General features: G+C 42.4%; 1 protein-coding gene across 9 annotated transcripts in view; it reads left to right on the top strand.

Annotated features, from left to right (window-relative positions):
* Positions 1–24,006, top strand: part of Ank2 (ankyrin 2) — a 513,191-nt gene that overhangs the window by 225,378 nt on the left and 263,807 nt on the right. For 6 of the 9 annotated variants that reach the window (XM_050141378.1, XM_050140161.1, XM_050141052.1 and 3 more), the window contains exon 1: positions 10,806–10,956. The exons of 2 other annotated variants lie outside the window; for them this stretch is intronic. In XM_050141378.1, coding sequence (XP_049997335.1) covers positions 10,873–10,956 — 84 coding nt within the window. In that variant the 5' untranslated portion in view covers positions 10,806–10,872. Of the gene's footprint in view, positions 1–10,805; positions 10,957–11,134; positions 11,237–24,006 lie in introns of those variants that run through there. One more of the 9 variants, XM_050139795.1, reaches the window with a different exon arrangement.

The raw sequence follows: 24,006 nt of genomic DNA, 5'->3' as shown, positions 1-24,006 counted from the left end.
AACCTCATGAACTTCCTGAGTCTTGGAAAATTCTCTCGGCTCCCCAGAAGGAATTTGTCAATCCATAGGAAACATCTATTAAAGCCCCCATCCTAATTGCTCTTCTATGACATAACCTTCCTATCACACCATGCACAGGGGCACTCTGCTTCTTCACCCCCTGAACTCAAGCGCACCATATGACTGTTTTGACCAATAAAATACAGAAGAGCTTTTTATGATTTGGCAGTTTCCATTGCCTACCTCTTGGAAGCCAGCTGTCATGGAGGAATGCATCTACCTTGGGACCACTAAACAGAGAGATGCTCAGGCTGCCTGGGGAAGCTCTGAGGAACAAATTGACATGTAGGACGGAGTAATGAGTTCTGAGGATCTGGAGAGTTAACAAGGATCCACTGTAGCATTGGGCTCAGCACACATAACATGAGTCAGAATGAGCCAGACAGCAGATCCGGGCCTGAGTCCCTGACCCACAGATTTGTGAGCAAAATAAAAGCATTAATAAAGCCAGTAGGTTTATGAAGTAATTTGTGACAGTAATGGATAAATGGATTAGTGTCAGTCTGGATTGATGGGAAGTAGAAGTTCATTTTGAACAAATTTTAAACGGGAGGGAGAGTAGTGGCCCATAATTAGTGTGTGATTTGAATGAGCCTCCATAGGTTCATAGGGAGTAGCATTATTGGAAAGGAATGGGAGGTGCGACTTTGTTGGAGTAGGTATGGCCTTACTGGAGGAAGTGTGTCACTGGAGTGAGATTTGAGGTTTCAGAAGCTCTGGCCAGGCCCAGTGGCTTACTCTCTCTCCCTGCTGCCTATAGGTCAGGATGTAGTACACTCAGCTCCTTCTCGAGCACCGTGTCTGCCTCTGTGCTGCCATGCTTCTCCCTGTGATGAGAGTGTAAGTCAGCCCCAGTGAAACATTTTCCTTTATAAGAATTGCTGTGGTCGTAGTGTCTCTTCACAGCAATAGAAACACTAAGACAATTAGTTATTCAGTCAGAGGGGTAAAATTGCAGACTGATTTTTCTTTACTACCCATTGCCTTTTTAAAATTTGTTTAAACTATATAAAGACTGAAGCTGTAATGTTTATCATGGATTCCCCAGTATTCTTCCTGGGAAAGGGTAATAATATAAAACTTCTAGCTCACCACTACATTAATTCTCTTTTGACTTTTCCAATCTGGTTACCACAGTCAGTGATCCCTCACCTATTCTTCCAGTGTTTTGAGCCTGAGGGCGGGGGGTGCGGAATTATCTTATTAGCTTTTTGTTTCTTCTGTTTTCTTTATTTTTATTTTACATCTATCTAACATCTATCTAACATCTATCTAACATCTATCTATCTATCTATCTATCTATCTATCTATCTATCTATCTATCTATCTATCTATCTATCTATGTTTGAGAAAGGGACTCTTTAAGCCCAGGCTAGACTAGAACTAAGTACTTGAACATGACCTTGAATATCTGATTCTTCCGTCTCAGCCTTGGCAGGGCTGGGATTACAGGCAGGAACTACTCAGGATCAAACTCAGGGCTCTGTTGTATGCTAGGCAAGCACTCTTCCAGCTGAGCTACAGCCCCAGCCTCTACTCTATGTTTCTAAAGTTTAAAATAATAGCTTTCTTGACCTTTTGCTTATACTTGAGTGTAATACCGAACATTTGCGCCTGGGGCTTAGTGATTTATATAGCTTCTCTTTTCACCCTGGCACATCTAAGCAACTTAAGGGTTTGTATGTTTGCTGCGGTTGAAGAATCCCAAAGGTCGTTTTAGCAAAAATGACACCTCCTGGAAGATGTGGGCACTGGATTCCGAATGAGAAAGCTTGTAATGTGTAACCTTGAATAGATAGCCTAACTTTGCGAATTCTATCTTACTGCATGTTGGAAAGGGGGTGGGTCTGAGGGTCCACATTCCTTTGGATGTCATGTCCTCATGTATCTTTTAAAATATGATATATGTTTATATAGGGATTAAATGTGGAGGCTATGGATTGTTTGTGTGCTGGGTTTTCATCAATGGGCACAGTTCCTCTCTTTAGAGGTTAGAGGAAAAAGATTTCGTCACATAGTGAAACTCGTTTGAGATTACAAATCTTTACAGGGAGAGTCAAGTCACCCTGGGACAATGTCTGTCAAGGACACAATCTGCTTCAGCGTCCCACTCCTTTGCACCTACAGGGAAACCCAATTAGAACATCTATTTTCAAGAACTCATATCACCAGAGACCGGAGATAGAGTGGAGCAAGCAGGTAACAGTACGTCCTAAAAAACTGACCTAGCCAGGAAAACGCACACCGAGAGCTCACCCACATTCTGATATTCTGTGAAAGTCTACATTTGATCTAAAATATTGTGGCTAATATTTACATAAAAGGAGCCTCATACTGATTTCAGTAACTATGGATTTGGAGGTAAGGTAGAAGGCTCAGATTATACAGCATGGGCTCCAAAGCCTTTATCTTTAGGTCAAAAAGATAAAATTTGAAGTCAAATACCTGTTTGGTAAACCTTATGCCCGACTGGAATAACATAAAAACAAGCTTCTTATTGCTGTAATACTGCTTCAAAATCCATCCTGCTGGGTTTGGTGACTCCAGCCTGGCATCCCAGTACTGTGCCAGGAATATACTGTGCTGGGAAGATCTAAAGTTCGAGGGCAGCCTCAGTTTCTCTGTGAGATTCTGTCAAGAAAACAACAGCATCCACTCTGTGAACCGGTTCCTGAGCCTGCTCTCACCAGGACAGGACACACTCTTTTGTAAGTGTATCAGAAGCAACGATTTATGCTCCTTTGGCTGTCTAAGGCCAGTGGCCATTCACTGTACTCATTCAAGTAAGAATTAAGGGTTCCTTGATTTCAAATAGCCACAGATAAAGTTTGACTCAGGCTTTTCAACATGTGTCCATAAGAAGATTCCCACAGTCAGGCGCCTCAGGCTGTAGCATGAATGCTGGGCTTGGTTTTTCTCCTTCTGACCGGTTCTGGCATCTAGGGAGTAGCAAACGTTTCTGAGTCATGTTCTCACCTTTCCTAAATGAAATGGATTTCAGAGGTGTGCCCCGGAAGGCTCCTCTTGCCCGTCCCTCTTCCTTCTCACTTCTCTCTGAACTGTGACTGTAACACCTTTAATGGTGACAGACTAATGAACGCGTCTGTCCACTCCATCACCATCATGTCTCCCAGGGTTCTGTCTGTTATAGACTCAAGCACAGCTCTCTCCTCCACTCTTCTACTCAGCTCTCACCCAGCAGCTGCCTGTAAGGAAGACTCTTTGGAAAGTGGTACCCACCTCACTTAGGATTCCAGGGTTGAAGCATCACCAACATGGAGACACAAGAAATAACCGCATGGGCCAGGGGAGACGGGACAGAGAACCACACATGATGGTGTCAGTTCCTGCAGAGTCACACATGGTGATGTCTTAAGGCCTAGGATGCAGCCATCAGAGGGCACACCACCCACATTGTGCGTCTGAGGAGGTCACTTTTCCCAACTTCCATCTCGAACGTTGTTCTTCACATAGATTTGTTCAAACTTTCGATGCGGATAGTCTCAGTTTACAGGGAGCTTCCTCTCAGCTTTCCCCCATTTTACTCAGTCTGGGTTGTGTGTCCTGCTCTGTGCTTCTACACCTTACAAAGAGAGCCACCCACAGTTCCCTGATAACTCTCGCATTTAGAACAGGCGTTCTTTGGGGGGGGGGGGGGAGTGGCTTAATTCACGCCAAGGTCCCAATGTGTGGATCTCAGCGTTAGATATCCTTGAATTAAATTATAAGTGAGTGGTGTAAGGGTCAGACACAGTGAGAGGCAGGAAAGGCTCGAAGGAGAGAGAGAGAGAGGAACTGCTTCCCATTGGTGGCGATAATGAAGCTCCAAACAGCCAGTGAAACATGGGAGCTTCCCTGCCTGGTTCACGAGCCTGGTGTTCGCTCCTGAGTAGATGTAATACTATCCAGAGCCTTCAGATCATCTCTCAAAGAGGAACACTGCACAACAGTAAGTGGAGTAAGAACAGCAGGCAAATTCAGGACAGAGCTCTGGAGGTGGGCAGCCCTGGGAGCTGGAAGCACTACAAACACCAGGGCCTTTGTTGGTGTGAATTTTGCTATGTTTCTCCCTCTGGGAAAAAAGATTAAACAAACATAGAACCAAGAAACCCCAAGAGTGCCTCGGAAAGGGCATGCTTTATTTAATACAAGACAGGTAAAATTAGTGGATTTTCTGGTGGGAAAATGCCCGGGAGAAGCAACCTAAGAAAAGAAGGGGTCATTGGGGCTCTGAGGTTGAGGAAGCTGTCCATCAAGGCAGGGAAATGCTGTGCGGAGGACTGCTGTAGCAGGGGCAGCAGGCTTGTGAGGCCACTGCTCACATTGCCAGTCAGGAATCTGACAGAGACATTGGCTGTCTTTATCCCGTGGTCTCCTTTTTACCTAGTTCAGGATTCCAGACAACAGGTGGCGCCGCTCACATTCCGGATGTGTCTTTCTACCTCCTTTAATGTGCTCTAGACACACCTTCATAGACAGGCCCAGATGTTGATTTAGGTTAATTAATTCTAAATCCTGTCAAGGGCCTGGGGTGATGGATCAGTGATTAGGAGTGGTTGCTCTACAAGCCTGAGGACCTGAGATCAAATCCCCAGCACCCCAGGCCTATAGGACTGTGTGCATCTGTCACTTCAGTGCTGAGGGGGTAATCCTGAGAGCTCACTGGTCAGCCAGCCTGATCTAAGTGAGGAGCCTCCAGTTCAGTGAGAGGCCCCTTTTAAAGACAATATGGCTAAGAGAGAGAGAGGAAGATGCTTACCAAATTTCTCTGGTCTTTGCATACTTATACACGGCCACCTCAGAATTCTCACATGGAGACACAGTACACACCCTCATAGTCTGTCTGTCTGTTGTCTGTCTGTCTGTCTGTCTGTCTGTCTCTCTCTCTCTCTCACACACACACACATCCAACTGACAATCAAGATAAACCATTTCATGTTTTAAGTTTCCATTCTCTGTAGGTCAAGGGAGAGTCAACTAGTCATCTGCCTAGTGACTTCCAGCAGCTGAAAAGAACTCAAAGAATGTCTGCAGGAAGAGGGCCAGGAGGAAAAGGAGAATGGACAGGAGTTGATCTGATATCATAATGCTATAAACCTATGACCACCTCTTCCTCACACTGTTTATAAGTGCTATTTCTCTCTGTGACTCTACTGCCCCTGCTTTAATTCCTCACTTTCTAATCAGGCCAGTGTCTTTAGTCCAGGAAATAAGGCCCATTTCTCACAGCTCAGAACTCTGATGTACTCAGAGTGTCATTCACGTAACATTCTGAAGTGAGCAGATACGGTTGGCTACCCCCGACTAGCTGCTGTGAAAGCACTATCACAATTTCCATGACTAAAGACACTGGAGAAATAGTTTTCCGTGCCCCATGATATCAATAGAAGAATGAGAATTGGTTCCACACACTATTGGAGACCCACCTGACCCTTTTGCAATCTGTGGCTCTTCTACCTCATGGGTGAGATCTTCCTTCTCCTTCAGTCAGCATGCGTCTAACAAGAGTAGAGCATCACTATGGGTGGGCTTGACTAGCAACCATGAAGGTGACATGCAAGTCTACTCATATCACACAGGGTAGAACCAAGTCTCACAATTGGAGCCAGTCACACTGAGATGGGAGACTATGGCTGCTGTCACTTCGTAGCAAAGCATCCATGTATGACGCAGAATAGTAGGACATTATAACTCCTGTCCTCACAGTTATGAAATCTGAAGCCCGAAGTTAAGCAGTGCCCCGGGAGCAGCTTAGTTGCTAGAGTTCTTGCCTAGCATGCACAAAGCCCTGAGTTTGACTCCTCCCCCACCCCCTCCCAGCACAGCATAAAACTGCATGTGGTGAGCCTAGCCTCTGATCCTAGCACTGGCCGGTAGAGGCAAGAGGTAGATTCAGCAGGTAATTCAAGGTAATTCTTTGTTACAAATCGAATTTGAGGCCATTCTAAGCTGCATAAGACCTTGCAGGGAGTGGAGGAGGGGTGGGGGGGGCAGTAGTCAGGTCACGTTCTTTCTGAAGCTCCAAAGGATGCCTCTCCGCCTCCTCCTGAGATCTGGTGGTGTCTGGCACTTCTTGGTATTCCTCTCCTTGCAGCTGCCTACCTCCAGTTTCTTCCCCTGTCCTCACACACCTCCTCACCATGTATCTCCACACAGTCCTCTCTTTTCGCAGAGGATAGCCGTTGCAGATTAGGATTTCCTCCAAACCACCAGAGCCTCCTCTAAGAGTTGACCGGCTCTGTAAGGACCCAGTTTCCAGATGCAGCCACATCCACGCAGATGAAGATATTGATTGACAGTTGCATTCGTAGCAGTGGTGCACCTGCGTAGCTCCTCCAGGTGGAAAATGGACTGGGGAACTCCTGTCTGATGTCGGCCAAGTTGTTAAGGGTTTCAGTCCCAGGGGCAAAGCATCTTGAGAACCTCCTAGAAGTGAACCTTTTAAGTGTTGTGTCTGAAAATGCATTTGCAACGTCAGACAGTCCTGACTCACAAATGAACTCACAAATGGAAAGTGATCTGTCTCGATGGTATCATTGCTTATTCTCCAAAGGACTTTACTCCACCAAGATAGTCTTATGATTAAGAAAAAAAAAGTCCGAGTTAGATTTGTAAAATACTATTAGCTCTAATGGTTTAATAAAATAGAGCAGGCGTACTAAAATTATTAGAAGCATCTATAAATCTCCATGCCTTTAAGGTACGTGGTATAAAACCAATCAAGAACTCATGCTTTCTCTCCGTGGGTTGCTGACATGTGACTGGTGTCTGCTTCTGGCATTTTCCATCTTAGTCTTTGTCTATCTTACTTTATAGTATCAGGTGGCTGCTTTTCATTGAAAGTCATCATGATTTAGGAAAGGAATAGTGGGTTTCGACCAGAGGAATGTAATCTCTAGGTTGTATTAACTTTGTTACCTTGGGCAAATCAGTCAAACTGCCTGTGCCCTGGTTTTCTTATCCATATTGGAATTAAAATGAGTCTTCTCCCTTTGTGATTATGAGAGCCTCGTTAAAAATGACTAAGTACTTATTGTGTGCATGGCTGAGGATGCTTGGGTGCAGTAAAGGGAGAATAGAGAGCCCAGTGCTCATGGGGTTCCATCCCTAAAGAAAACAAGGAGTTTATGAATTATGACTGTGTTATAGGTTTAAGGTGTTATTATCATTGCTATTCTGAATCCATCAGCTCCAATTTTCAAATATTCTTTAAAAATCTTTTTTGAAAATTTTTTTTACAGCTTCTAGATAACAAGAGCATAAAAGAAAAGGGAAATCTAAGATTTGAAAACATATGCCCTGTCATAAACTGAAACTCATGGTAAATATGTCCTTCACAAATGATAAAAGTTGTCCTTTAATTCCTGATCCTTCTGCCTCCGCCTCCCAAGTTCTGTGATTACAGGAGTGTACCCCCATACTCCTTCTTCTTTCTTCTAGGCACGTCTTACTGTGCAGCCCAGGCTGGCCTTGAAATTGGATCAGCCTTCAGCCTTCCATCCACTGGGACGATATCCATGCACCGCCATGTCTGGATCATTATTGAATGTATTTCTTTATTGTATTTAGAATTAGTTCCTTGGCCTCTACCAGATACTGCACACTGTATCAAGTCCACATGGAATGTCAAAGTACATATAAAACCCTGCCTTAGCCGAGCGGTGGTGGCGCATGCCTTTAATTCCAGCACTCCAGAGGCAGAGGCAGGCAGATCTCTGTGAGTTCCAGGCGAGCCTGGTCTACAAGAGCTAGTTCCAGGACAGGCTCCAAAGCTACAGAGAAATCCTGTCTTGAAAAACAAAAACAAAACAAACAAACAAACAAAACAAAAAAACCCTGCCTTCCAGGAGTTTAGAGTCCATTTGGACAACATGTTCACTACACATTATTAGGGTGGAAATGAAAGGGTTTCTGGATGAGAGGCACAGATTGAAAACCTCAGAAGGTGAAAGAACAACTATTCCCTTAGACATTTGGCAATGTCTTCTGGGTGAAATACTTATTGTAGGTTAATGTAGTTGTTTACCTCTGTCAGGAGCCGGCATTGTAATAGTGCCATTCTTTCTGAAAAACAAGCGTGTGTAAGATTTTCTATTTTTCTATTTCTACTTTCTATTTCTATAACAACACTGTTATGCATTGGATTTTTGTCCTTTTCCCAAATTCATGCTGAAACATCATCCCCATTAAGATGGTCTTAGGGGAGGAAAGTCTTCAGGAGATGACTGGATCACAGAGACAGAGCTGTGGATGGGATTAGGGGGCTTTCAAAAGGATTCTAGCTGGGCCTTCTCCTTTGCCCTCCTGTCCCTTCCATCAGGTATCCACAGCAAAAAGCATTTAGGCACTGCCTCAGAAGGAACTACTGGGCCCTCTCCAGAGCCAAGCACACTGTGCCACGATCTTGGATTTCCTAGTCTCTGGAACTGTGAGGTGTACATTTGTATTATTTATGAGTCATCTAACACCAGAAAAGGAGTAGGACAAACACCCTGGCATTTTTTGGCTGATTTTCTGAGGGAGAGGACTGAATGAACCTGGGTATTTAAAGTTCTTCATTGCCTATGTGGAAGGCACTGTTACAAGAGGTTGGCCAAACGTTCTCACAAGTTATCAGTTCATAAACTGCTATAATATGCAGTTTGTTTGTTTCTGGTTTATATAGAAATGAGCAATGGGTATTCTGATTTATCTACCAACTCTACTGATTGAAAAGCTGAATCTGTGAATGAAGACTGTTCGTTATGTGTCTCTGGTAGATCTAGCTACTATAGACATTGTCTTTCTTTTTTCCTCTGAGGGCCTTTCAATGGCCATTCTCCTTGACTGTAATATTTTTCTTTCAGAGAGTCGCTTGGCTTAATCCCTCACTTCATGCAGGTTTCTGGGGAACCTGCCCAGGCACCTTTTATTAAACAGCATCTGTCTCTCATCACCCTTTGCTCTACTTTTCCCACATAGCAGTTACAGCTAATATTTTTATTTCTTGTCTAATTTCCCTATTATAGTATAAGCCATCTAGTGACAAGCATGCTTTCTATTTGGTTTTACTCCCGTGTCCCTGAGGGATCAGATATAGTCTCCCTGGTTCTTAGATTTTGCCACGTGGAAGACATTCAATGCATATTTATTGAGTCATAATTCAGGTTTCGAAGCTGAAGTTGCTCCCAAGAAAAGGAGAGGAAAGGAATTCCCCTAGGGAAGTGGGGAGGGGGGATAAGGAAGGATGAGAGAGGGGACATCATGGACATTTTGGTGTGGACTCTGATACCAGTCAGCGGAAGCGACTTCTGGAAACTTCTCGTAGACAAAGAACAAAGGACGCTCAGAGTCTTTGCCCTGTCTGTGGGACCCTGGTGTCACTGTGGCATGGTGTTTGTGGGATGGATTAGATGGTACAGAAGCAAGGGAGGGAGCGAGGGCACCAAGGTGTGGCTAACTGTGTGTGGCATGTGGAAGCATCTTGGGACAGGAGGCAGAGAGAAAGAGTACTGAGAAAAGAGTGTGAGGTTTTTTGTTGAGGTGTTTCTTGGCAGGCGGCTGCACTGTCACGTCGGAACCGTGTTTAAAAAGACATGTCTGAGCTGAAAACACCGCGTTTGCCGTGGTAATGGACTTCCTAATGAGAACCCAGAGACGCTTTCAGCCATCCCAGCACACGCACACATACATTATCTTCCCGGTTTCATCCTCGCTGTTTTTACACTTAACTATCCTGCATGTTATACTTGGAGTTTTCTAGGAATAAGGATGAGTATTTAGCATGTGTGCCTGTGCAAAATATATCTGGCTCTGCTTGCACCCACAGTTTAACATTAAATATAGAAATATAGCCACCTTGATCCAAAAGATGGAATTAGGATTCTTGTTACATAAGCAAGCCAAGACTGTGGAAAATCAGATAAAAAGGTCCGCGAGATTAGAGCTTATGTTTTATGCATCAGCCAATAGAACTGTGCTCAGAAAATCTCTGTAACAGGCATGACATGTTTTACCTCCATGACAATCTTATATATTTAACAGACCTTGGCCAACTGCTGTTAAGGAAGGTTCTGAGAAAATCAACAATCTTCCCCCATCCCCCCCCCCCACCCGCTATCCTCTTGTGTCAAATGGTCAGTGGGTGGGGCTCCTGTGTTACAGGTGCCTTCAGAGCTTGCCCTGCCAGGAGGCCCAGGAGGGAGTGGTCAGGTTGCTGATGGCTGTTGAAGCTGTTAGCAAGCTTTATGACAGAAGCCGTCCTTAAGGGGTTTCAAAGGTTATAGCCTTGAACCAAGAGAATAGCGTGGTAAAAATGTAACTTTCTTATAATTACTTTGGGATATGAATAACCTCCATTTGCTCATCCGGACGTGCAATGCACCCCTTTGGGTTCAGACATTCAAGTGTCATCATTTCCTCTGTATGCATTGTGTCTGTCCCACTGAAGTACCTGGAGGAAGAAAATGAAGTGCAGGTTTTATGCGTGGCAGGCACGGATCCTGTAATGGGTGTGTCGAAAGGCAAGCAGCAGGGTTCCCCAAATTGCTTCTGTCCCAGGCATTCTTTTTTTTTTTTTTTTTTTCCACCGCGTTCTTTATTGTAGTCTGTCCCCTGATGGTAATTGGTTGAATCCGATTTAACAATGCAGTCAGATAAACAGTTGTGGCAGCTGCTGCCATGGCAACGTCACCGTCCTCGCCCTCCTAGCGCGCGCCCCTTCCCCACCCCGCCTCCCGCTCCTGCCTGCCTCCTGCAAGTGCATGCTCGCCAGTGGTCTGTTCCCGCGGCCGGGGTGGATGGCACAGCTATTTTCTTCCCAAACTGCTGAAAATGATGAACGAAGATGCAGCTCAGAAAAGCGACAGTGGCGAGAAGTTGAACGGCTATAGTCAGAGAAGAAAAAGACCCAAGAAGGTGCATTGGAGGCTCCAGAACGTCTGTATATAAATGTGTGTGTGTGTGTGTGTGTGTGTGTGTGTGTACGCGCTCGCGTGTGTGTGTTTGTGTGTACATGCCGCTGCAAGGCTGGGGGAGCCGTGGGGGCTTAGGAGTAACTAGCTATAGAAAGTAAGAAGTGTCAAGCCTTGGTCTGGGAAGAAGCAGGTGCAAGCGCCTGCTTTCTGGGGATTCGGAATGAAGCCTAAGGTTCGGTATGAACCCGTGCCTGGAGCACGATGAAGTGAGCTCAGATAAGGTGTGTTCGGTGCATTACTGAGGCTTGCCATCGCCTGTGTATGCTTTGGGTGTTCACTGGCTACAAGTCGTTTATTATTATTTTTTCTTTGAATAACTGAGTTTTCGAGTCAGAATGCGTAGCAAGGTGGCTTTGGAAGCAGAAGGTAGATTTTTTTAGCCAGCTGTGTTTGCCTGGCGACAATCTTGGAGATGGCTTGGCTAGACAGGGGATGGCTTTTTGGTCCCACCCTTGGTGTGTTCTTCCTATGCAGAAAAGAGTGGTAATCAGATTCCCCAGCATGCTATTTTATTTCTTTGCTTTCCTAGACCTTCTACAGTTTACTCTGACATTAGCGTGATGGCTCTTTCAAAGATTAAGATAAACAGCTAAAGATATTATGGGCTTGGGGGAGGGGTTGGGCACACAAAGCAGTTTGTAGGATTTCTTACTCTGATACAATCCCACATCCTTGGATTTCAGGGAAATGACAGCAATGTGTGTGTGTGGTGGGGGGAATGCAAACTAGGCAGCCCCACCCGAAGCCAGCACCTCTTTATGGCGCGACTCCTGGAGTACTGCTGCCTTCCAGAGCTCTTGAGCCCCACCTCTGAAACAGAGGCTTCCCAGGTCAATTCTAAGATCCCTTCATGTCCTGGAGCAAAAATATGGGCGGGGTATTCCATCTGATTCTTCCAGAGATGATTTCTGCCGCTTTGATGTCTTTGGATTTTGAAAGAGCAGATGACAAAAAAATCATAGTTGTGAACAAATGACTATTTCTTATTTCACCACTGTTGGATTTGTATGGTGTTTGTTGTCTCAAACTACAGCTCTGTGGTATAATAAATGTCTCCTAATAAAAGTCTAAATAATTTGAAATCTGTGCTATTTAAAAGACACAACAAACCAGAGAGTGGTATATTTGTCGGATGGTGTCATGTGGTCATGTAATGCCTTAGGAACACGCGTGCCCACACATGACAGTTTTTAATAATAGCATGAAGACAGTGATGTTTGATAGGAGGCAAGTAAATAATTCAGGGAGATGTGAGCACAGAATCTGTCAGTCCCTGAGAGTTCTGGATTCCCCTTCACCGCACGGTGTTTTCATAGAAGATTAGCTGATTGGGGGGTGGGGTGCGGATCTGCTGTAATCCATACTATCTGCAAGATTCTCCTAGTTCTTCTCTGGAGCCCCCGTGATGCGTTGTAAGCAGTATTCTCAGGATTGCTAAGGCGGTGGGAAATGTGTCTCGAGGAAATTTTAAGCTCTCGTAGATGATAGTAAATCCACAGGGCAGAAGCCATCTCAAAAGTATTACAGGACAGTGAGACACTAGACCCTCCGTGTAACAAGTATAATATTCTTTTAGATTTCATTTTTTTTCTCAGTTGATTTTAGGAGCTTATTCTTTTTATAGCTAAAATATAGCAATCAGTAGCAAGTTTTAAATATCTATGTGTGTGTACATACATGTGTGTTTGTATGTGCATGCACTTGAACACTGAATTATTGAGTGTTGAAAGCCATTTCACCTAAGAATTGCTGTTAGAAACATTATCACATGGTGCAGAGGAGGTGCCCACACACCCTTTGTATGTCAAGTCTGATGAAAGTAGGTGTGACCCTCCATGCCTCCCTTGGTATTTGGAACATACATCAGCACTCATCTGTGAAAACAGGGTAATTGTACACATGCATGAGTATCTTGCGAGGATTTAAAATAACAGATGCAAGACTATTTGGACACCATGTAGGGTGTAGTTGACAGAATTGTGTGTTGTTATTGTTTTCTTAATGAGTGTTCATTGTAGTAAGCCTTTCAAGAAGGGAAGGAAGTCTGTTGTGCTTTTAAAAGAAGTGAAATGACAGAATATTAGAGATGAAAGGCCAGCAGTCTTTTAAATACTTAAAGTTATTTGCTCTAATTTGAAATTATTTTTAAAAATACATTTTTGTTTTTAAATCATTGAGAGGTATATGAGTGTGTGATGGGGCTGATTATTGTCTCCTATTATTTTGCGTAGCAGGTAACTTAAATGTCTCCCTTCCTCCCATCTTCCCTCCTTCCTTTCTTACTTCCCCTCTTCTTTCTCTTTTTTATTTACTTGGTGTGTGTTTATGTATGTGTGTGTAGGCATGTGTGTGCACATATAGGCTCCAGAGAAGAGCCTGTGGTGTCTTAGGAAGGCTATTTACTTCTTTTAGACGATCTCTCATTGACCTGATGCTTCTTAATGATGTGACTGACCAGTAATCCCAAGGGCTACTCCTGTCTCTTGTCCCACCCCCAGGGCACACACACACAATTGTAAAACTCTGTGACATTTTGATGTGGGGATTGAATTCAGGTCCTTATGTTTGCAGGGCCGCACTTTATTGACTGAACCAGCCCTGTCTTCCCATCCTAGCTTTCTTCCTGTGGTGCTAGCCTTCGGGGCATGTGTTCTAGGTAAGCTCTCTACCACTGGATAGCAGCTGCTAAATCTTTCCTGTGTGAAAACTAGACCATCCAATGTTCTTTGGTTAGGAAATACTAATCAAAGCATAAGCATCTGGGAATGACATACAAGCAGAGAAAAACAAGAGCTGAAGTGAAGGCCATGCCAAGCCCTCCTGTCTAGCAGTGGATTTTTGTTTATGTTGTTGTTGTTTTCTGTTAGAGGTTAACTGTGATCTGGTGTGGAATTCTGAGTCTCCAGGATGATTGGCCACCAGCTTGCCTTGGCCTAGGTAGAGATCCATCTGCTCATTATGTTTCTTATAAATGGTCCTCTGCTTTAGTAAAGGAAGGGCAGATGGGCCATGACCTCATGTTTATACATCATGAAAAGTGGTTCTGAGGGAAAGGACCAGAGGGTCTTTGACCGTAAGAGCCTGTTAGAAAATAGGCTCAAGAAAGTGTTTGTGTATAGCATAATTTTTGGCAGTACCTTAAGGACAGAAAATTCTTCAGGGACTTTCTTGTTTAGCTTCAGTAATTGAGCTTGTTTGTCTTCTCCACTCCGTGACCACTAGGAATTCACTTGCAGTTGACCTGTGTGTGTTTGACCTACTGCAGTAGGCAGGAAGAAACACAACATAGGGGCAGTGGACCATTGCAGTGAGAGGTGCCCAGGAAATCATAGGATATGGATTGGCCCTGATGACAGACAGTATTTACAGTAGAAATGAGTTCCCAGGCAGTAGCATTTCTTTCTCTGGATGGTGTACCATCAGAAAGCAGGTACAATTCAGTGTTATTAGAGCCCTGATTGACAAAGACATCGCTCTCATTTATCTAAAGTGTTTGGTATTTTGTGGCTTGGGCTGTGTCTGTGCTTTGTCTGTGTTTGGATATGATAAGGGGGAGGTGCTGCTTCTGTCTCGCTCCACGCTGGACACAGAGTGACCTTGGGAGATGTTGGTGCTCCTGGAATTGCCCTTGTTCCATAGGACACCAAGGCCAGCTGCTGGAAGTTAGTGGCTCCTGTTTTCTCTCTCAAGCTTCAACACTAAGCTACTTCTGCTGAGAGACAGATCTGCTTACCCTTGCCTGCTATCTTTAGGTCCAAGTAAAATAAGCTGTGGCTAGTAATGCTACTAATGTTTCTAAGAACGGTTTCCTTAAGACACAACTGTTTCACACAAACTCAGTGTTAACCAGGTGAAGAACTGAGGTTGATATTTGGGGGTAATACGAGAAGACAGATCAGTGGCTTAGCCAATTCTGGGCTAGATTCTGGGTCAAAAATGATCATTAAGAAATACGGAAATGAAGAGGACTGGGAAGTTTTGAGCCTACTCTAAATCCGCGGTGACTCCACAGAAACTTCTTATTCCACGTAGTATCTTGTCTGATTATATTAAAACAACCTAGAAGCATGTTGTCATTCGGCTCAACATGCTTTCCAACTTGATACCAATAAGACAGCGGCAGTGACTTGGCCCCAGAAGAGGCTGAAGGAGCCTTAGATAATTTATATGAGTGAAAATGGAAATGGCCAAGCATCAGTCACATGGGAAAGTCCCCTAAGACCTCTAGACTTGGTAAGTTGTTCCAAGACAAGTAAACAAATAAGCGGCTTCATCACTACTTTTGTCATGTGATAAGATGCCCGTATACAGGTAAAAATAAAATGGAAGTGTGGTTGTTTTTAACAGGGTAGTGGGACAAAAGAGCTATGTAGGATGCCTTATATTCATTTAAGGCGCTGTGATGCAGGTTGGTGGAATATTAATAAATATTGTATTTTTTTTATTATGTATGTGTTTTAAGTAATTTTTAACATTTGTTTATTTTCTGTATTGGGATAGAGGCACATGTGCCACAGGGGACGCGTGGAAGTCAGAGGACCTTGTGGGAGTCAGTTCTTCCCTTTCATTGTGTGGATTTGGGGATGGAACTCAGGTCACCAGCCAGACACTGGCATTTTTATTTCTATGGACTTGCCACTGGCTAACCAGAGAGATGACAGATGTCACCAGATGTGTGACTGAAGTATTGTGGCCCAGAAATCGGAATGAGGAACACGCTAAAGATCTTATTTTACAGCAGCCACACACAGCATGGTTTGATGGATCAGATAGCAAGTCCAACATTTGAATGTTCACGTGCTCATGAGCTCAAATTGGTTTTAAATTAAAAATGGGGTCTTCCTAGTTCAGTCAAACATAGAGAGGTTTTCATGCATACCTTGTACTGAGTAATAGCTCCATTACTTATTTCCCAAGTAACTTATAATTTGACATTTCACAGAACATCAATTTATAGGACAAAATGGTCTATGTTGTCTGAAGACAGCAATTCTCTGTCACTGAAGATATTTAAAATGACCATCTGTCGGGGTGATGAAATTTTAGTACTGGAAAAATTCTTTCTTACTTGTCCTCTGTAGGTTTTCTGTGTCTTTTTCTTTTGTCTACTCATCTTTATGACACTTTGCAATGACAATTTCATATTATGGTAATAATTTATACTATATATCCTGATAAAAGCAGAAGGTTTTGAAGCTTTTTTTTTCTCACTATAATTACCAGGACTACCTGGGCACTGCTAGAATTCTGTTCATCTTCAAACCTGCTATTATCAGAACATTTAGGCATATTTACAAGGCTCCCATCTCTTCTCTCAGTCAGGTTTAGTCATTACTTTAGAGTTGTTCATGGGGACTATGCTTTGTCTTCATAAGAAGAACTCTTTACCTGGACATGGTGACACATGTCTGTCATAGACACTGAGGATTCATAGTTCAAGGCCAACCTCGGATACTGTAACAATGAAGGCCAACTGTGTCAAGACAGTCAGAATAAAATAAAATCAGTTAGTTAACATTTAGAGAATGAAGAAAAGAAGAATCTCTGGTTACATTTGCTATATTGCTATTTCATGGTTCTCACAGTCAACCTTTGTTCTTTGTCTAGATTCAGACACAAGGAAGCAGAAAGCAGTTTTCCCTCTCCTTATGTCTGAATCCTAGGGTTGATATTTGTTCTCATGAGTCTTATTTATTTTCCTAGAAATTGGCCTAGACAGACGACATGCTTGACGTGGAATATGCACGTAAAACAGGCAGAACAGCACAGATAAATAAGTGGGTACCTTTGCGTGGATTAGGCACTCCCTCTTACGCTAGCCTATAAGGGTAACGCTACCTTCATGACTCTAGGTCTCGGGCTCTTCTGAGGAACTCTGTGCGCATGGCACTCTCAATGTTTGTTCTATTACACGTTCCTTCGCACCCTCTCTCTTCTGAAGTGTTAAGGGTCTCTTACCTTCTTCATGAACGCCCTACGGAGTCACGTGATCGCACTTTGAAAGAGGCTTCACGTTTTTAATCTGCATGTCTTTGTCTTGTGTCCGGTGCAGAGCATGCGGAATTATGAAAACACTTACAGCTCGTTCGCCTTCCTGCGGGTGTTCTTTTCTAATTTCTGTTGGGAACAGAAACAAAGCCATTGCTTATTTTTATCTCAGTGGACACTGGAAGAATTCCTGACAGCAAATAAAGTTTCGATTTGAATTTTCTTTTACTTGAGAAGACAAAGTAGCATTGCCACCAAATAAGGTATTTTTATCGAAGAAAATCTTTTGTGTAATTGAGACAAGTAAATATTATAAATGATTCTTTTTGTCTCAGTTCCACTGGTACTTCCTATCCCTTTCAAGGAATCCCTTCAGGAAGGTCAATCTTTTTAAACCAGAGTGAGATGGTAAAATATGATCTACTTAATATCTTCTGTAATCTAGGGCTGGGCAGGGTGGGGGGCATGCCTGTAACAGCAGCACCTGGGATGGAGGCAGAGGGTGGGAGACTGCTGTAAACTAGAGGCCAGACTGGCCTACATAGCAATTTTCAGACAATCTGGGACTATACAATATAGTAAGACTCTGTCTAAGACACACACACACACACACACACGTCTGAGGGGTGAAATACTAACCATTAGAGCTATTTTTTTTTTTTTTTTTTGTTTCAGTACTGGGGTTCAAACTCAGGTTCTTGTGTATGTGAGACAAGTTTTTTTTTTTTTTTTTTTTTTTTTTTTTTTTTTTTTTTTTTTTTTTTTTTTTTTTTTTTTTTTTTTTTTTTTTNTTTTTTTTTTTTTTTTTTTTTTTTTTTTTTTTTTTTTTTTTTTTTTTTTTTTTTTTTTTTTTTTTTTTTTTTTTTTTTTGCCAGTAAGCTACAACCCAAATTTGGCTGTTTGTTTGTTTGTTGATTTATTTTTTTAAATAGTGTCTCACTACATAGCTTTGACTGGATTAAATTTTCTACCTTGAAATCACAGAAATCTGTCTCACAAGCACTGGAGTTACAGGCTTGTGCTAGCAAACTCAGCCCTTGAAATCTGTTTCTTTTTTATTCCTGTTTTTCTTTGAGCTCACACACCACTATTTTCTTCTACGTATTAATTTGTGTTTGCAGTCACTAAGATGAAGACCTTGATTTCTAACATTTGCGTAATGAGCAAGAATTCCAAGAATCAGTTTGTCCTAACTGGTCTAATGTAGGTGCTTCTTCCTCACGTGTAAGAAAGCCCTCTCTATACAATAATTTGACATTGATTTGCTGGGCGTAACTCACTGGCGCTATGGACCTAACTGAAAGTCACTGATTAGATACTTTGGTGAAATTTGCAATCTGACTGGATGTTACCATCCAAAAATAAAATAATGACTAATCCAGAGAAATATTATACTGTCATGAGATGTAATGTCACAAGTATGATGACTGATAGTATAAACAAGCATTTGGTTGTGCTTTGTGAGAAACAAACTCTCGAGAGCTCTGCAGAATAACAGGTCAGTGGGCATTTGTTAAAAGGGTAATCCCAATGGAAGAGCAATATAGTGCTGAACGCCGGATTTTGACAAATACTTGAGTTTGAAGAACTTAGATATGCAGACACCTTTTAGCCGCACAATTCTCAGGCCACTTTAGGAGTTCGGGAGCTATGAAGAGAAATGTTAATTACAATACAGAGATGTAGAAATTGGGTGGGTGAATTGTAACACAGGTGGGTGGCTGTGTGCTTTGAGCTCTGGGTCACCTCAGGCTTCCAATGCAGAATCCAGTTTGTTTGGGAAACTTGCTCTGTGCCCCTCTTCTAAAATACCTGCCACTCATTTTCTGGTTAGTTTGTGTATATTTATACGTTTTGTATCTACAAATATATTTTTATATATTTATATGTTTAAACTACTCATGCAATTAGCAGTAAATTCCAGCTAATGAATCTTCTGATTAACCAGGCTAGTACTGATGTTTAGTAAAAGGGACATGGTAATCCAGGATGGCAATTATCTGGAACACTCATATAAGACTTTGTCTACCATTTGCATATGCTATCATAATGTATTACTTAAACACTATTGGTTACAGTGTGGCTTTGTGGTATATGGTTAAGTTCTTCCTGAGTCTCATGTTGGATTTGCTGATCTTTGAGTGAGAAACAAATGACTCTTCCCTTTTCCATAGTTCTTGATCTGGCCTCCAGATTTTGCATTCTTCTTTATTTACCTTCGTTGGAAGGCAGAGGGACTCATGTGTAATCTTTGTACCTCTGGCCACTTTTTCCTTTCTACTCTACTTCTCCAAACAAGAGCATGTATCTGCCCCCTCTCCAGAAAACACTCAAGATGAGAGAGAGAGAGAGAGAGAGAGAGAGAGAGAGAGAGAGAGAGAAAGGAAGATACTTTAGAAGTCAAACTACAGAACCAGAGCCAACTGCTAGGGCCTGTGTTAGTATCGAGACTCTGAAGAAATCCAAAATAATTTGAGCATCATCCTGGAATGCTTTGACCAGTGCTGTGGGAAATAGTGTAACCCTTTACCTTATCGTTCATCTTTTGTTCATTTTTGATCAGTATTTCCATGTGGCAGTTTGAGTCTGTTTAGATGGCAGTGTTCCAAGTATTTTTATTAAATTAATTTTAATGGACACATGAAACAAAAATTATATATATTAGTGATACATGCTATGTGATGTTTTGATACATGTGATATTATATAATGTCCAGATGTTTGTTTCATCAAACAAAATTTTCTTGTTCAAGTGTTTGACTCATCAAACATTTTCAATTCTATTTTTTTGTTTTTGTTGTTGACTTTTTTTTTACACAGGGCCTCATTTAGCCCGGACTCTCCTGAAACTTGCTATCTAGCTGAGGAAGCCCTTAAACTACATACACACACACACACACACACACACACACACACACACACACTGACATAGTAAATATTGTATAGTCTCTTAAATCAGTTAGATCCTAAAGATGAGGTATGCATATAAATTTGGTTTATGCATTTTTTTATTGCAAGGAAGTATATTAAATTTAATTATTTCTGTATACCATCACAATCCACCATATATTGTCATATGTATAGGAAAGTTGTCTAAAAGTGATTATATACATAGCCTATAAGCCTTGCCTCAGCAAGATGGCTCGCGAGGTGAAGGAACTTGTCGCCAAGCAGGATGTCTTGAATTTGACCCCCAGAATTCACATGGCAGGAGAGAACTGACCTCCAGAAGTTGTTCTTTGACTTCCACACACGCACACACACACACACACACACACACACACACACACACACACACTTCACAAACACATGTAAAGGAATGTGTTTGAAAGAGAATCAGCTCTGTTGTGCACAGAAGGGGTTTCCACATTGGGGGCAGGGAGCACGCCTGTGGGTGGTTCTTGCTGCCATACTTTGTCTTCCAGTTAGTTACAGAGACTGAGACTTGAGGAGCTGGTGGGCTGAGAGCAGTGAGGGCGGACACTCTTAATGTCAGTTTGTTTTCATTGTTTCTAAGGCTGCTCTGAAAACTGCATTTGAGTATTATTAATGAAATGTAAATCAATAAGACATAACTATGCCCCGAGACTCAGAATAAATCCGTATTATGATGTTTTGGGATGAGTTGGGTTTTGATTTCAACTGTTCAGCTTTCCAAAGTGTAACACGATTCTTTCTACCATGATTGCATTATAATTCCATTGTTGTTGTTGCTTGGGACAGGGTCTTACTGGGTAGACCAGGTTGGCATAGAGCTCACCGTGTGGAACAGGCTGGCCTTGAACCCAGTGTTGTGGTTACAGGTGTCACTCACCATGCCTGCCTGTCAACTGCAGAGAGCCGCTGGTCAAAGTGAGGAAACACCTATGCTAAGCATAGACATACCTAACTTCAGCATCAAAACAAACATTTTTAAAACAATTCTCTGTGACACTTCTTTATTTGTTGAGATTATTCCACGGTCACTCATTTCCTAAATATGAGAAAGAACTCTGGTATCTTTGGAAGATGCATAGGAAGAGTAATGCAATTACAGAAAGATAGAGGGCCTACATTACTTTATACTTGAATAAATTGTTTTGCTCAATGGACTGAGACATTTAATGATAAAAATTATTGGAGTACTATTTTATGATAACAATAGATAATATATATTGATATATATGCTGAGTTCAATATCTAATTTGGCCTTGTGTTATCTTCATATATTTTTATCAAGAGTACTTTCTTATCTCTACCATATTTCTTTAGGAAGGAGGGTTGTGTGTTTTCTTTGGTTGAGAAAGAGTCTAGCTCTTTGGTCCAGACAGGTCTCAAACTGCAACCCTCCTGCCTTATTCAGCCTCCTTGGTTCTAGGATGCACGCATACACGCACCATTATCCTCATATAGCATTATAGTCATTATCCTCCTCCGTAAAGTGAGGAGACAGAGTTAAAACATCTTCCCTGACTGAGCCCATCAAGGTACTAAATGATGAGCTGTGGTTTGACTCCTGGTCAAACTGACGATCTGGTCTCTCCCACCCTACGCTCCATGTGAACACTACAATGTGCCATACAACTGAAATAAAGTGTCACAGAAGGGATTGTCTTTACATTGGAAACTCATCTCATTGGCATGTTATGGAGGTTTGAGTAAATTAGGCATCCCTGATGTTCTCGGACATCTGTGTAATTGGTCCCCAGTTGGTAATACTGTGGGATTAGGTTTAGGGGGTATGACTGTGCTGGAGGAAGTATGTCATGGTGTGGGCTCTGAGGTCAAATGTCATGCGCTGTTTTCAGTGTGCACTGTCTGCTTTCTGTTTGTTATCTGAGGCGTGAGCCCTAGATTCTGAGATTTCAGTTCAAGGTACCAGGCTGACCCGCTGCCCTATTTTCCCACCTGAAACCCTAAGCCTAAATAACCCCTTTTTCTTATAAAGTGCATGGTCACGGTGTTTTGTCACAGCAATAGGAAAGCGAATAAGACATATATTTATTCTGGTTGGCCAGTGAGTTTCAAAAGCTAATTTTTAAACCCCTCTTTCAAATACTAGTCAAAGAAGACGTATAAACCCAATTGGGAAAATAGTCTTCATGTACTTGTTGACTGAAACCATGAAGCTTTCAGAATTTTGAAGTCAGATGTGAGTTCCCACTCTCTGAAGTGGAACACTAGAGAATGAAGAAGCTTTATGCTTTGGTATTTTCATCTGTGCTTCAACTGCCTTTGACAAATGCCTGACTCTCTTCACGTAGCTTGGCCAGTATAAGGGTGAATTTGTTAATGAGTTCGTGATGCTTGTCCTAAATCGAAAGGTCAGCAACCCATCATGTGCTCTGTAATTTCATTACACACCAGGAGCCCCTTCCCAGTTGTTAAAAAGTCAGTGGGACTGACAGGTTTATTACGTGGGGCAATCATCCATTCTGTGTTCTGGCCTACAGAGGAACCAGTACTCTGAATGTTCCTGAGTGGGTCAGAGGCCTTGGTGACCTGAAGTGGTTTCCACACTTGACTTTTCAGGGCATTTCCTGACCACAGTGACAAGTGACAGGTTGTGTGTGGCTTCACAGAACACCTTGCTCAGATTAGGAAGTACCAAATCATGGGCCATCACACAAAATAGTGAACTTCCTCCCCTTCATATGTTCCTCCAAGTCACAGCTTTAAGATCACTCTGTTTCTGTTTTATGAGACAAGGTATCACTACAGCCCTTGATGGCCGGAGGCTCACTATGCAGTCCAGACAATCTACCTCTCCAGTGCAGGGACTCTGGCTGTGTGCTACCAAGTTAGTTTTTTGTGGTGAGGGAATTGAACCCAGGGCTTCGAGTGTGCTGGACAAGCATTTTGCCAGCTGAGCTGCGTGCTCAGCCCTTCTTATGGTCTATGTCTTTTCTGACTGCCCAGCTTTGCCTATTGCTGTATGTCTAATTACTGTTCTTCTACAGCATACTCTCAGAAGGTATTTTCGGTAACACATAGAACCGTGTTTAGGTAGATATCACATACTTTGTAAATTGGATACCAGTTGTGAATAATTCCATAAAGTAAAGATACATGATTAAACTGGCCCTTTTAGAAGTTTGTGTGTGTGTGTGTATGTGTGTGTGTTTGTATGAGAGAGAGAGAGAGAGAGAGAGAGAGAGAGAGAGAGAGAGAGAGAGAGAGAGAGAGAGAGAGAGAGAGAGAGAGAGAGGGAGAGGGAGAGAGAGCGAGGGAGAGAGAGAGAGAGTTTGTACTGTAGATTGAGGTTCTTGCACATGCTAGGCAGCTGGGAGATTTTTGATAGAAACAGTTACATCCCAAGGATAATTAATACTGAAGCGGCTATGGCTAACACTCTTGATGCACTGGGTGTTCACTGAGTGTGAGAGTGATCCCACACATCTGTTCACCAGCAGTTACCGAGTAAACACTCATTTGTTTTCTGTCCAGTAATAATTACAAGGCGGTATGGCTATGACATTTAATAATTGGATGAATATTTTGCCTTTTCTCTCTGCAAATTTGATTATTTATCCTAGCTTACTCTTATAATTGTATCTGTTGACCCTAGGATGACCTGGAGGAATCACTGCACTAGAACCAATTTAGGCAGCAGAGAGAAGTGCCTGTGTGACGGCTAACCCATGGCTCTGGGTCTTTTATCTCCTTGGAATCTAATATTTGTGCTTGGATGTTACCAAACTGAAACAGAGACCGTCAGTTTTGCAATGTGTCTGGAATGAAAGCCTTTGGTTATAGCTGAGTAAACATCTCATACCTGCGGCCAACACTATAGATAAAAAAGTTGATAATAGTCATTAATAAAATGAGAGATTCTTGGAAAGGCAGAACTCAGCATTGCCTTTTCTTAGAAAACATTTTGAGTTCGCCTTTTTCCTCTTGCCTGACTCAAGTTCTATTCCCCCAGTGTATTTTAAAACAGATGTCTTCTGTCTTTAAAATAATTGCTTTTTGTCCAGCTCATAGAAGATGTACTGTGTTTGTGTAGCTACAATCTTAGTTTGGAG

Source organism: Alexandromys fortis, unplaced genomic scaffold, assembly GCF_014885135.2.
Source record: "Alexandromys fortis isolate MF-2015 unplaced genomic scaffold, M_Fortis_MF-2015_v1.1 scaffold_19, whole genome shotgun sequence".
In the NCBI taxonomy this organism is placed as follows: domain Eukaryota; kingdom Metazoa; phylum Chordata; class Mammalia; order Rodentia; family Cricetidae; genus Alexandromys; species Alexandromys fortis.
Note: the sequence above shows the minus strand (reverse complement) of the source record. Positions and strands in the feature narration are given on the sequence as shown.